At 38.2% G+C, this 13,776-nt stretch overlaps 1 protein-coding gene across 5 annotated transcripts in view; it reads left to right on the plus strand.

Moving 5' to 3' along the window:
• RGS22 (regulator of G protein signaling 22) overlaps positions 1–13,776 on the plus strand; it is a 70,713-nt gene that overhangs the window by 38,740 nt on the left and 18,197 nt on the right. For all 5 annotated transcript variants that reach the window (XM_027692460.1, XM_027692462.1, XM_027692461.1 and 2 more), the window contains 6 exons: positions 4,205–4,297; positions 4,828–4,982; positions 7,982–8,144; positions 8,760–8,918; positions 10,678–10,740; positions 12,753–12,914. In XM_027692460.1, coding sequence (XP_027548261.1) covers positions 4,205–4,297; positions 4,828–4,982; positions 7,982–8,144; positions 8,760–8,918; positions 10,678–10,740; positions 12,753–12,914 — 795 coding nt within the window. The remainder of the gene's footprint in view (positions 1–4,204; positions 4,298–4,827; positions 4,983–7,981; positions 8,145–8,759; positions 8,919–10,677; positions 10,741–12,752; positions 12,915–13,776) is intronic.

Raw genomic sequence — 13,776 nt, forward strand, 5'->3', positions numbered from 1 at the left:
TGGTCTACAGATTCCTCAAAAGGGGAGGCAGAGGGGCAGGCACTGATATCATCTCTCTGGTGACTAGTGACAGGATCTGAGGGAACGGCATGGAAGGGAGTGTCGGGGGACATTTAGGTTAGATATTAGGAGAAAGTTCTTCACTCAGAAGGTCATTGGCGCTGGAACAGGCTCTCCAGGGAAGTGGTCATGGCCCCAAGCCTGCTAGAGTTCAAGAAGCATTTGGACAACACTCTTATTAACATGGTGTGATCATTGGGGTGGTCCTGTGCAGGACCAGGAGTTGGGATTCAATGATCCTTTTGAGTCCCTTCCAGCTCAGGATATTCTGTGATTCTAATTTCAAGTCTTTAACATCTCTCTTGGATATGGAAGGAGAAACTTATAATGAGGAATCAGGAATTGGAAGGCAGGAAGTTAGTTCTTTTTCCTGTTTTTCTCCATGTAGCATCTCCAGTTTACAGGAAATGTCATCATTTATTACTGATACGTCTGTCAACTTGTAATGAGAACATGCCTGCATTGCCTTGTGCAAAACATTTCGAAATCCTGTTTTTGGTGCTATATCATGCATGCATGTATGAACAACTAGGTGAACAGATACCTAAAATCAAAGTTGAGAATGGTCTTCTAAGCCTCTTAGGTGATGGCTAGTATTAAACATTTAAGAACAGAGTATAAGAAAAGAAAAAAAACCACATAGCAGTATGCCAGCTTCATCAATTTGCAACCAAGGAAGTTCATGGAGCAGAGATCTTATCCACGTTTTTGTGTCTAATAATCTTTAATAAGGGTTTTTTTCCACATGGGTTTATGTAAATGTGTCTTGAGTGATATATCTTCAGCCTCACTGTAGAAGTAGGTTCCATGTTTTAGTTACGCAGTAGGAGAAAAAAGTCCTTATCTTGATTTGTTTGCAAACCCCTCCCTGGTAATTTCCCCAGGTGCCCTAGTTTTATACGTCATGAGGAACAAGTGAACAATTGTTATCTTGTCATATTCTCAATGTTATGCTTTTACAAGTTTCTGTTGTACCCCACTTCAGTTACACCTTCTTGAAACTCAAGAATCCTAGACTGTTAGACTTCTTCTCTTACAGAAGTTCCATACCTTTGTTACACTTATTGCCCCATCTTTACGTGTTATTTTACATACTTTTGATGAGATGCAAGCAGTACTCAAGGTCTGGATGCACTAAGGATTATCCAGTGGCAGAATCATGTTTTCTGTTTTTCTCTTTGTTCTGTTCCTAATTGTTCTTATCATTCTAATTGCCTTTTGACTCCTGGTGAACTTTGAGTGGCTGTGCAAAATGTAAGCTAATAGCCATCTGTGGTGATTCCAAGATCTCCTTCCCAAGCAATAACAACTAATGGAAAGCCCTCATTTGGAGCTCATTGGAATGATTTAATGTTTGTTATCATTGAATTCAGCTGCCCTTTTATCATGCAGATGCTAAAGTGTCCTGAAATCCTGCAGCTTTTCACAGTCCATTTAATTTTTTTGCTCTGTGGAATCATTTTGCAAACTTTGTTGTCTCCTCACTCACCTCCTTTTCCAGATAGTTTCTGAATGTTTAAAAAAACAACCTCGGTGCAGGTCCCTGTGAGACTCCAATAAGAACCCCACCCTATAATAAGTTATTTATTTCTTTGGTTTTGATTTTCTACCTTCTAATTAATTCACAAGGGGACTTGACTTCTCATCCTGTGATAACATAATTTCCTTTAGAAACTTTGAAAGTTTGAACACTGATAAAACTTACTAAAATGAAATATACTAACCCAAGCTGTGAGAAAAATCTCTTTTCCCAATTTATAAAACGGCAAAAAAACACTTGCAGGACAAGGAAACTTACAGAAAAGAATCCTTTATTGCAGCGCTGGGTGCAGTCCCAAGCCACCCGCCTGGAAAAGCGTGCTCCCTTTGTACCCTTTGGCCACCGAAGATGTTGAATATTCTGCAGGTAACAGGTATTTTACCTTAAAAGGTAATTTTTCAGACCTGGGAGAGGGTGTCACCCTCCCACCTGATTGATTGATGACGTACCCCCCTGTACTGTACAGGGGGGTTCTTTTGCACACAAAGACCTGCCATGTGGCCGGTGTAAATTTTCCATTTTTATATACTGTATCCTACCTCGACCGCAATATTCCCTCGGTGTCCAGCCCTGACGGGGCCTTTCATCTTACAATCTTTGCGAGGCGCCTAGAATTCCCGAAATTAAATGAGAGATAAGAAAAATCCCAACACCTCCTGTTTCCCACTTAAATCAATTTACTTATAATAAAACCGGATTATTTTATTTCTCATAAAGCTGCAAAATATTTTCTTCACTTTTCAGCATATTTTCTAACCTTTCAGATAAATTATTTTTTCTAAGCTATTTCAGCCATAATTCTTTATGACCTGCAAAGCACTGTGTAATTGATTGATACTTTTGTGAATCTGAAATTTCATTTACTTTCTGTCAGACTAGTTTTAGTCTTTTGTAACTGTATATTTTCCATGTGTATTATCAATACTAGTTGTCTAGTATCTACTGCTGGTTCTCACTGAGTCAAATCATCAGCTCAGCCAAGTACTGTTATACATAATTTTTGTATAAAAGAAGTTGCTTTTGAGCTCTCTCTGAATACAGAATTGTCACTGCTTCTAGAGATGGAAGGATTCCTCCAAAGTAAGAATTGAAAATATATACTTTTCCTTTAAAGTTAATATCTGCGCCAGTTTATGTATCCTGGAGTTAACCGAGGATGCGTTGCTTTGCAAATGTAGTTACGTGCAGACTTCTTAGTGCTCTAATAACACAAACATCTTAATCAAGGCACAAAAAACCAGAACTAAGTACTTTTGACTGTACAATACATGCGTTTGTGAAGAGTTATAATACACAGACGTAAAACGACCTGTTCTAGGAGGCACTAGAGTCTCTTTGTACTAGGCGCAGGCTGATACTTAGGCACACTCCTTCCTAGACAAGGTCTGCTTTGTATTTTGTTCAGTCCCTGGCTCTACTCTTCCCCTTTGTTCTACCCTATAGCAGGATATATTGGCCCATAATGAAACAAGATACTTTGTCAAGAATTAGGTGAGTCCAAATTTGCTTATTTGGGACATGGTCAGTATACATATCTACATTTTTTCTTTAAATGTTCTGAATTATTTTACTATTTACTTTTAAACTATGTTTTCTTTTAAGGGAATGAATACCCCAGAGCACTTTATAAGCAGTGGAACAGAATTACACTGAGCCTGAAGACATTTAGATAACACGGTGATTAGTGTGGTATTCACATTTGGATGAAAATATAATGAATATAATCTAAACTCTCTCGCACATAAACTCTTGTATAAGACAACCACAGCTTTCTAATCTTTGTAAGGGGCATGCTAATCAGTATAAGGCACTGGCTTAATTTTGCTAAATATCCTAAAATCTGAATTTGAATGGTTTAGTCAGCTGAGAGGTCACCAAATTATCCCTTGTGCAGTTACTGATTGTTTGCACATAACATGGAGAACTGCTATAGTTGTATACATAAGGTTTGTAATTAAGTTAAAAAATGCCAATACTTCATGAGTTCAAATCATGCACAATTTATTACTTAAGGCATTACCTGGTATAAAACTAAGGAAGGGGACAAGACTGAAAGTCTGAAAGCTTTCACCTTTATTGTTTAGATATTATAACATCTTTCTCATCTTAAATTTCTTTTTCTGGAAATCTGTGGCACTCTGTCTCTTTGACATTTTCCATTGAGAGTCATAGTTTTAAGAACTGTTTTTCTGCTTCTCAGTGGCACTTTGACATATGATTTGCTGGTATAGACAATCAAGTCAGTCTGACACAATATACACAGTATTATATATATATATGTACAGTATACAGAATGTATAATATAGACAATATAATTTAGCCATTTTTTTAATACAAAGTTCTTTTCTTAAATATATAGTTAGGTTATTTAGTGGTTTTCTGCAGAAATCTACATTTGATCCTACAAAGATAGGAAAATTTTGTTCTACCAGAGCTTTTAATAGAATCGTTTGTCAGAAAAATGTGTAGTGTCTTCTAAACATCAGTCTCATTATTGGCAAACATATTCTTTTCTATCCACTGTCACTGGCAAAGTGCCCACGCAGTTCTCCATCTTTCTATAATGTGTACTGTAGGGATGATATAAGATATTATTTTTATTAGGTGGAGTTGGTGGAAGAAACTCGACAGCTGGACTCTGTGTGCTTTACAAAGCTCCAGGCTTTGCATCAAGTGAGTGGTTCCAAGAAGGATGAGGTAAGACAAGTACCTACTAACAGAAACAACTCCTTTTTCTATCAGGGAAGGTTAACACTTTGAGTATTAGCAATGAAAGCATGACCATATGCCAGTTTGGAGAAGCAAATAGTCCGATTTCTACCATTCATTTTGGGGACTGATTGACAGCCACTGTGTTAATTAGATATAGGGGTCTTCTGTCAGTTATATCAACATCAGACCACTGTATGATTGGAGTCAATAAGACAGTTTCCACTAAAGTCTGTGAAATATATTTTGGGCCCTTAATCTTGAGTAAATACCTCAATTTCAAGTAAATTACAGGTATATATTGGTTTATTTGATTATGAAACTGGCACACAGTGGTATGTTTAAAGCAAACGTAAAAGTAAAGCTGACTAGGAGCTGGAACCTTAACTCAATTTATTTCCTCAGCAGTCAAAAAGCTGTTTTACAGAGACAGGTTATCAAATGCAAGGATTATTAGACTGAGCAAAATATAGAGATGAAAAAAGCAGTTATGCAAGCAGAATAATTTCTTCCCTCAGAGTACTGTTGCTGACACTGGTCTGCCATCCTTCCCTGATGATCAGTACTTGCGTCAAGTTCCCAAAGGATTGGCAAGTCCTAATCTGTCTGACCTGATCCACGACAAAGAGAAGTTAAAACAGTTCTGGGCTTTTCTTAATGAGCATTCTGCTGGGTATGTTCCTTCATCATCATTATTATTATTATTATTTTTTTTCGGTTTCTAAGTTCAGAAGAAATCTTTGCTGGGGATCTTGGCTATCTAAATGTTCACAGATTTTAGTGTTTTTTAAAAATACATTTGCATATTAAGGAAATACACATGCACATTGTTCAGACAACTGAATTGTCTTAACATTTTGGGGTAAAAATTATCTTGTCATAACATGATTGTATTACACTTTTGCTTTCTGTTTCTGCTTTCATTAGTGGCAAACCCCTGAGTAGAGCAATTAGCCTTTATTGAGTAAAAATTTATAGTTTTTAGTGCAGATTCCATTTATTACATTTTAAAAATTAAAGCTGGGTATTATAAAAATGTACAAATAATAGAAGACAGACACATTATTCTCACAGTGCGAGAGCAACCACAGTTTTGTGTTTGCTGAACAGATTTAAGTACCAGCCTGTAGCAGATACAGTTTGGGCAGGTTTTTTGAAAAAGTGAGCCCATTTGTTTTTGTTTTTTTTTCTTTTTTTGTCCTTAAATTATCATTTCCTTCCTTTAACGTAGGTTCCCATGAGCTGATGCCTTGCATATTGCCTAGTGCTTCTAGTCAAGCACTGCTATAATTTTAGATTGGATATTGGTCAGCTTTTTCAAAAGTGTCCAGAGATGGGCATCTGGCACAGAAGTCCTCTGGCCAAGACTCAATGTCATCACTTCTGCTTATCATCAGAAGGTTCCCTTTGTAGTCAGAGAGAGAAATACACACTTCTGGACACATTTCTTCTCATTCTGAAGGTAACATCTAAAACCAGTTTGGATGGATCATTCCTAAGATGGCTATTTCTTCTCACTGACTACAAAAGGACTGCAGGTAATCGATATTCTCATGCTGTGGGTGCCTGCAGTCAAGTCACTTCTGAGTTAGTTGTCTAGAGCAGTCATCTCAAAACTTTTTTGATCATGCAACTCATCAGTAAAAAATTTTTGAGCATGGACCCTCAATATATGTATATTTAATTTTTTATACATTATACACATGTGCTACTGAAGTTATAATCTTTTCTTCCTGCCCCTTAACAAATGGTCTTGAACACCCCGTGGCTGCACACACCCCACTGTGGAAACCACTGGTCTTGAGATACTCTCTAACATGGGAAATGGTAGAAATCACCAGATCACTGGCTAGGATGAGGTCCTGGACAGGGACACTGAATTGCCTCTGGGATTTCCTGCCTCTCTGTTAATCACAGACAAGTCCCTTCTTAAGTGGTAGAGCCAGGCAGAGAAATATTTAATTTATGGAGAAATTTTCTTTTGTAAAAATTCATAATGAAGAAAAACATTTGAAAAAGTCTCACAGAAGTGTTTTAGAGCTGGATCCAGATGTAGTAACTCTATAGTCCAGCAGGCATACAACAGTAAAGATGCTTAATGGTACTATAAGCTGAAGGGATCCTAGAAATAATGCAGTCTGGAAATTTTTGGAAAAAAACAACAAACGTGCCATTTGCCTTTTCATCAAAATGTATGGTTCTGATTTTTCCAACTCGAAGTGATCCAAGTTTCAGGAAGGACAGGCTTCTAAGTACCTGTGCACAAATTCTGGTAATAAACTAAAAGAAGTTTCATTAATTAATATTTCATTAAATATATAGAATATATTCACACAATTGCAGGACAGTTTGTGTTACTTTGAGTTAGTGGGTTACCATTTGTTAGTCTCGCCAAACTAATTGATTATGCCTGTGCTCCTGATCTGTTCAAAGAAAAAAGTGCAGTAAGCCAGGATAAGCCACCACTGTATATGGCTTAACTAACACACTTAAAAATTATATATTGTACTTTTTAAATAAGATGCACATATTTGATCAGTTGTCATAGGTAGATGCCAAGGAGTTACTCCATAAACCACAGTAACCTGGAGCACTTGCATTTGAGTGAACTTATTCATGTTGTGATGAACTAACAAATGAAGGAATTTCAATAGAACTTAGAGCTGTAAGGGTCTCAAAAGACTTCTGAAAGGAGAACATCTGTTCTTAAATCAGTCAAATGCTTTTGAAAGTTTTACTCATAGATTAATACTTTGAAAGAACCAGTTATTAGCTGAATGGAAAAGTAAAACAGATTTACCTGAATTTAATGTTTCATATTTCCTGCATCAAATACAGTTAATGTCCTGATTAAAATGCTCACAAAACTTCAGCTAATAAGATACCATCAGAAAACAGTTATATAAATTAAACTGAAATTGTAGGTATGTCACTTATTCTGTCCTCTGATTTAAAGAACAAAACCATTCTATGAAAACAAATTTATTGTGTACACTCAAATGTTATGAAAAATGTATAGATTGAGGATTGCAGAGGGAGATTGTCACTGACTATGAATAATGAAATAAGTAGTAGAATCAGTAACTTATGAAAAAGCATCCCACAAAAAGCTCTAGAAACAAATTTTACCATAAATTGGTTTTGTCTGCTTGACTGCAAACTGACTTAAACTCTAGCATTTCACACAGGGTAGGAAGGGGGTGATTTTTGGGGCTGATGTTCCCAGGTGTCATCCATGCTCCTTTCTCAGGCAATATGACAAGGGGGCAGAACAGGAGGCGTCAACTTGTCTTTCAGTGGCTCACAGCCTCAGTAGTGATTCAAATTCTCATCTGTTTAATTTTTCGTTCTCCTTGTGAGCTCTACACTCTGGTTCACAGTTTCTGCTGGATTTAGCAGTGGCATATTGAGGAAGTACTCCTTTTAGGATACCCCAAAAGTGACCCTAAATGAGATCCCCAAGATGTGTGTTTGATCTGCCTGTTCAGCAAGTGCCATGGTCTCAACAGATGGTACTGAGCAAGGAAAAAATGACATAAAATTTCAGCCCAATCTGACCTGGTATTTAGGTCTTGATTACTTTGGTGGCTTCTGGTTAAACAAATAACTCCCTAGAATGTTGATGATATTTACTCAATACTGAAATAACATTCTGTTTAAATTTGTTTGTAGCATGGATCTCATGTGTTGGCTTGATATTGAAGAGTTCAGAAAGATGCTCCATGAGGATAAAGAAAAAATTGAAGAAAAGTCTAAGGACATTGAAAACAAGTACTTTAATGACAAGTACTTCTTTGGACCCAACAGCCCAGCTACCAGAGAGCAACAAGAAAAGGTACCAGTTACAAAACCATTTATAAAGAACAATCACACTGAATGTCACTGAGATAAAAGTCCACAAGAGGATTTGATTCAGCTTTTCCCCAAGCTATCTCCTCAAATCTTACCTATATTTTTGGCCAGAAGTCTAGTTCTGTTCTGGTTCTGGGGGTCCCTTCCTTCCTGTTCGAGTTCTTCCTCCCTGCTCCTTATAGACCATCTCTCTCAAACCCTGATCTGAGGCCACAGCCAGAGCATGCAAAACACAGCTCAGAAAAAGTGTAAAAATGGCTTTCAGGCACAGTGACTTGTTCCAGCTTTCTATTTAGTATGTCAGTAAAGCCACAGACAGTAAGTCTGAGCTGTGGTACTCTGATATATCTTGATACTTAGGCAATTTACTTGGTCAAGCTGGGGTATTATTTCCCAGAGTCTGTATCCTATTATAGGTAGGGACAAATGTAATCTGTTCCCTTTTGTGAAAAGTACATGTGAGCCTTGGGTAAGCATACATTAAATGCTTTGCTTACAATTAAGCTCATGCTTTGCTAAATCAAGGATGTAGAGAGATAAAGGACTTTTGGTATACACAAAAGTTTATGTCATGTGTTATTGTGTTTGGATTGCTTAGCTAATGCATTCAGGTGGAGGAAGGAGACAAATCCTTCACGATCAACTTTCGGCAGCAGTTCTGCTAGAAGTTCAGCAGTGCATCCAGAAGAGATTAGAAAAACAATGGCTGCCATTGTTCCTGGCAGATGAACACCGTGGGGTGGAGAGACAAGCAAAGGTAATTTTTTAACAACAGCGACACATCCAGGCATTGTTTTTTGTTTGGCTCATAATTTACCATTGGGATGCAAAGGTTCAGAGGAAAAGCAGCCCTCAACTCTCTTTCAGTTTACACTGAAAGAGGTGCTGTAGCATGTACAGATTGAAACATTCAGCTTGATAATTGTGAAGTGCTCTGAAGGCTTAGTTTAGCTGACAGTATTATTGTTAGATCCTAAATCTGAAGGAACAGGTATTAGCTCTGCTGCCAGGCAGGCTGCCAGGAGAGTCAACTAATCTTTGCTGTAGTGCTACACTCTCCATATGCCATTTTGCCCTAGCCATACAGTTGTGCACTGAAGAAATGCTGCTTTGTGTAAAGGATTTGCCCAAGGGCACCAGAACACAAGCGAGTGGGCTTCCCGTGCTGTAATTCTTTCTCTCTCTTATGCTGTCTGCATTCTCCCATCTGGAGCTGCAATGCCTGTAGAAATTACTTCAGGACTTGTGAAATTCTGCTTAGTGGGGAGGTTAACTGCTATAAGCCTTGTTCCAATTGGTTACTTCAGAAAGTTGCCAGAAAACTGGGAGTGAGGAGCCTTTCGCTCCTGCTGGCTCATTAGAAAGTCTGAAAATCTGCCTTTTATGAATGCCTCTGTGGCTGTGATCTGTGTAAGGAGATCATCCTGCTGCTGACAGATGCAAAGACTTAGTTTTTTGCACTTCCACAACAGCTCTGACATGTGAATGTCATGGCAGAAGGAAACTTCACAGTTCCACCAAGCAGACACATATGCAACTGCATTGATTAATAAAATTTGCTTTCTATCATCTTTATAACATCAAGAAGGTTGTCAGAGGTGCTATGAACTGGATCCTTTCCATTGGTTCAGAAGACTAAGGAATATGAAAAGTATAGGTTCTGATAAGACAAATTGTAATTTTAATAATGATTATGTAATTAAATTAAAATTTTCTAACCCTCTGCCCTTTTTAGCTGAACTCTGCCTTCTTTGCAAGTCCTGGTACAAGACTATGCAATAAGGCTAAGCTGCTTTCAGGTCTGGAAGCTAACTCAGGCCTCTTCTTGCACCTGCTGCACTGTGCTGGCAGGCAGATTAGCCCAAGTAGCTTAGAAAATGTTGTATTCAACTCAAATAAACAGTTTACAGGAAATACATACTTCTAATGAGCTTTTAGTCTTTTCCTAACTCCATTTATGTTTTACTGCTCTTTTCTCTTTCTTATTGCAAATTCAGAGGATGAAAAGGTCCTTTGAAGAAAGTATTTTAGAAGAAATGAAACCAGATGACATTCTCTACTTGGCTTCATATTTCACAGTGACCAAATACTGTGGGCATGCTATGTAGTCCTTATTCAGAAAACCTGCCCTTGATTTGAGGTGTATTTTTGCTACAAAGAAGTTGCAGGATCAAGTCTGTATTTCTGATACAGCTGTCCAAAGGAACTAAAAACATTTCATACTGGGAAAAAAAAAACTCCAAAATTTGTTACTAACATAAGTGGTCCCTCATGGGTAAAGTAAACCAGTGGAAGTCCACAGTTTGACTGCTATTGCTTCTTGTCTTCTCTAACTTCCCAGTCTCATTTATAGCTGAAGAAGGGCTGGCATTCAGTGTGGGTCCACAACTAGTTTCAGACATAAGATCCAGACAAAGATGTAAATTATTCTACCACTGAGGTCTCTATCATTAGAGGGCTGAACAAGAAACAAGAAGAGTTAAAAAATACAATTATAATCTACTTTTCAACTGTAGGTAATGGACATAACTGAAGATATTTTACGCAAAGACCAGCAGAAGACAACCAGGATATGGAAGGCAAGTGAAATGTACCATGTCTCTTGTGTCTGCAGTTTCACTGTCTTTTTCATTTGGATCTTGTACATTCTTCACAATTTCCCTGTTGACAGTGTGAGGCCCAAGTGTAATGCTGTCAAAAGCAGCCATGATTGTATTGGCTAGAGTGGACTGATTACTCATATTACTCCTGAATTTAGCTCCCTGCTGATGTTCATGGTAGATTTCACTCCCTTCCTGGCTGGAGAGGTCATACTTGATAAAAACATGTCTCTTGTCTTGGGCTTTGGAGCACTCTTAACCCTCCTCAAACTGATATTGTACCTTTAGTTCACATTTATCTGTATTTTGCATGCAGTGGACTTATTGGGACAAGCTGTTCATTCCAGCATCTGGTAGTTTATTTATTATTGCAAGTGGATTACGTGCAGACACAAAAGGGAATGTGAAGTATGCAGTGGAGTGGGCAGGTTTAATCATATCTCACAGTATCTGTTTCATTTAGAATTGTATTTTAATCTCACAGCACTGAGATAATATCAAATTTAAACTTCTTAAACCTTTGTAATAATACATTTCATCAGATGTTTGCCAGTTTTTTCCTCTTGAAGAGCAGTGAACTTTTTGTGATCGCCAACATACAAGTTGTGTACATTTGTTCAGTTGAACTTTTATTGTCTGTTGAAATCAAACTGGAGACCCGGTCACCAATTATCCATGCAAACCATCAGCACAAAAGGGATCCAAAGTGCATATGGGTTCTGTTAACTGAGTTTTCCCTTTGTCTGTTTGTCAGGAAGATGGTTATTTTCCATGTTGTGCTTCAAGGTTGTTGACCCATAAAATAAGCAGTTTGTATATTGGTATAGGGATGGGAGCAATGTTTTGTTCTTCCTTTCATGAATATGACCCAGAAATAATTTTTCCCAAAAGTTGCCTAAATCCTGGTCACAGGGGATAGAACGTAGTAGGAGCATCAGACATGGGCTGAGAAGAACCCACCCTACTGCCTAAGTTGAGCTGACTTTATTTTAACCAAAGGACCCTCTGGATGGCCACCACCCACCCTCTCACAAGGGTAGGCTCTCACCCCAGCAGGCTCTGCGGCAGGACACTAAGCATAACCCCTGTTTTTAAGAGCAGCTGCAGAAACTCTCTCAGCTTAGGATCAGGTTAGATTTCCAGGACTGTTGGCAACAATTAAAAATGTTTTTGTCCCATGCTGACCATTGAAGAGTACTCCATCCCTCCAGGACTTCAAGAGGTTTAAACCACTGTTAAAAGATGGTTTTCATTCATCCATCTGATAACAAAAGGGGGTTGTTTGGCTTGCTCCTCAGCAACAGTACAAGAACTGTTTGTTCAGGAAGACAGGCCAGCATGAACTTCATTTCAAACAAACTGTCTCTGCATAAGCCATCTTTCTTTCTCCACCCTTTCCTGGCTGCCTACTGTTTTGTGCTTGGCAGCATGAGGATTTCCAAAATGTCTTGATGACTCTAAATTCTGTATTACTATTGGTAGCTTTATTCCACAGAGAGCAAACTCTCTGGCTTCTGCTGGTGATCATGGCAACACATTTCAAAGCTCATTTTGTTGGTGAGATCCCTGTCAGAAGCATTTTACAACTTTAAGCTATGTGGTTTGTCTGTTCCTTTTTCTTTGTTGTTTGTTTGCACAAAACTCAAACTGTTCTCTAGAAAAGTAGCCTGTTGCCATAATCAATAACAATAGCTGTTTCCATATTTTATAGTATGTAGTCATATGGTCTAAATCATTGTCAGTCATTTCCTCTCCCATCATGTCTTCCAAAAAATGTTCCCTAAACCAAACTGAAAAAAAAAAAGAAAAAAGAAGGAAAAAAAGAAATGAAACCTTGCCACATTTTATTGTATCCATGTCATAAAGTCATAAACTACTGAAAGTTAGGGTCAGTGGAAAGATAAGAATCAGACAGTTTACGCTAACTAATAGCTTTGTTATTGCTTTTTGAAACAAAGTTTATTTGGTGCATTTATTTCTTTTTTTGACAGCATATGGACAATAAGTGTGTTTCTTCATCTAGTGAAATAATTGCTTTCCGCAAAGCACTGTTGGATCCGGTGACAGCAAATCTGTTTCAACGCTTTGTGTCACTGCAAGGAGACCTGCTGGGGAATGGAGTGCTCTTTTGGCAAGAAGTACAAAAGTATAAGGTACGGTAGTAGAATGGAGCCGGGGGAATAGCATTCAGTTTGCAAATGCATCCACTCCTGCATATTATGAGAATTTTAACAAGAATGTCTACAGGCATTCGTTCTGTTGTTCATAGTAAAACCTCTTTCACGGCTTAAACTAGGGGGTTTTTTTGAAGAAAACCCTCACTTCTTAAGGGTAGCTATATTTGACTCAAATGTATTATCCCTGTATTTCATTATGCTTCTTCAAACTGTAACATTCTTCTGAGTCCCTAAAGGGACGCTACCAACTAGCTAATGCCCAGAGTTTGGTATACATCCATTGAGCAATAGAAAATATGCCAGTGTTAAAATGCTCATTCTGTCTTTATAGCTGCATACAGTTAAATAATGGGATTATTGCTGAATTGGGTAATTCCTCAAAAATCAGAGATAACTTTTAAATTCAATCAAATCTATAGATGTAAAGATAGTATCTACCCAGAAAGCCTATATGTGCAATGCAGACCCCAAGTCCCTTGCCCTTTGTAGTGTCACATTTGACTTCAGCTGAGGATGGGACCAAAGTGAAGTGTGATGGGGAAGGTCAGCAGGGATTATCTCTCTCCCAAATACACTTTTGTGAAATTGCTGCTGTGTGGGTTGGAAAACAGTGGAAAACCTCTGGAGCGAGCCTTTAAATCACACTGCAGCTTCCTAGTAGCACCCTGGATTGAATTCAGGGACACCACAGATCTTTCACTTTTTCCTCTTTCCTTTTGCCTCTGGGATATTCCTGATGCAAAAGTGCTACCAGAGTGCAGAACCTTTCCTGGGCTTCTGAGCACAGCTTGTGTGCACATGGCAGGCAGGGAGCGAGAGGTTAGCTAACATGCTCAGA

The sequence above is a fragment of the Neopelma chrysocephalum genome, unplaced genomic scaffold (genome assembly GCF_003984885.1).
Source record: "Neopelma chrysocephalum unplaced genomic scaffold, ASM398488v2 Primary Assembly neopelma1_86, whole genome shotgun sequence".
Classification (NCBI taxonomy): Eukaryota; Metazoa; Chordata; class Aves; order Passeriformes; family Pipridae; genus Neopelma; species Neopelma chrysocephalum.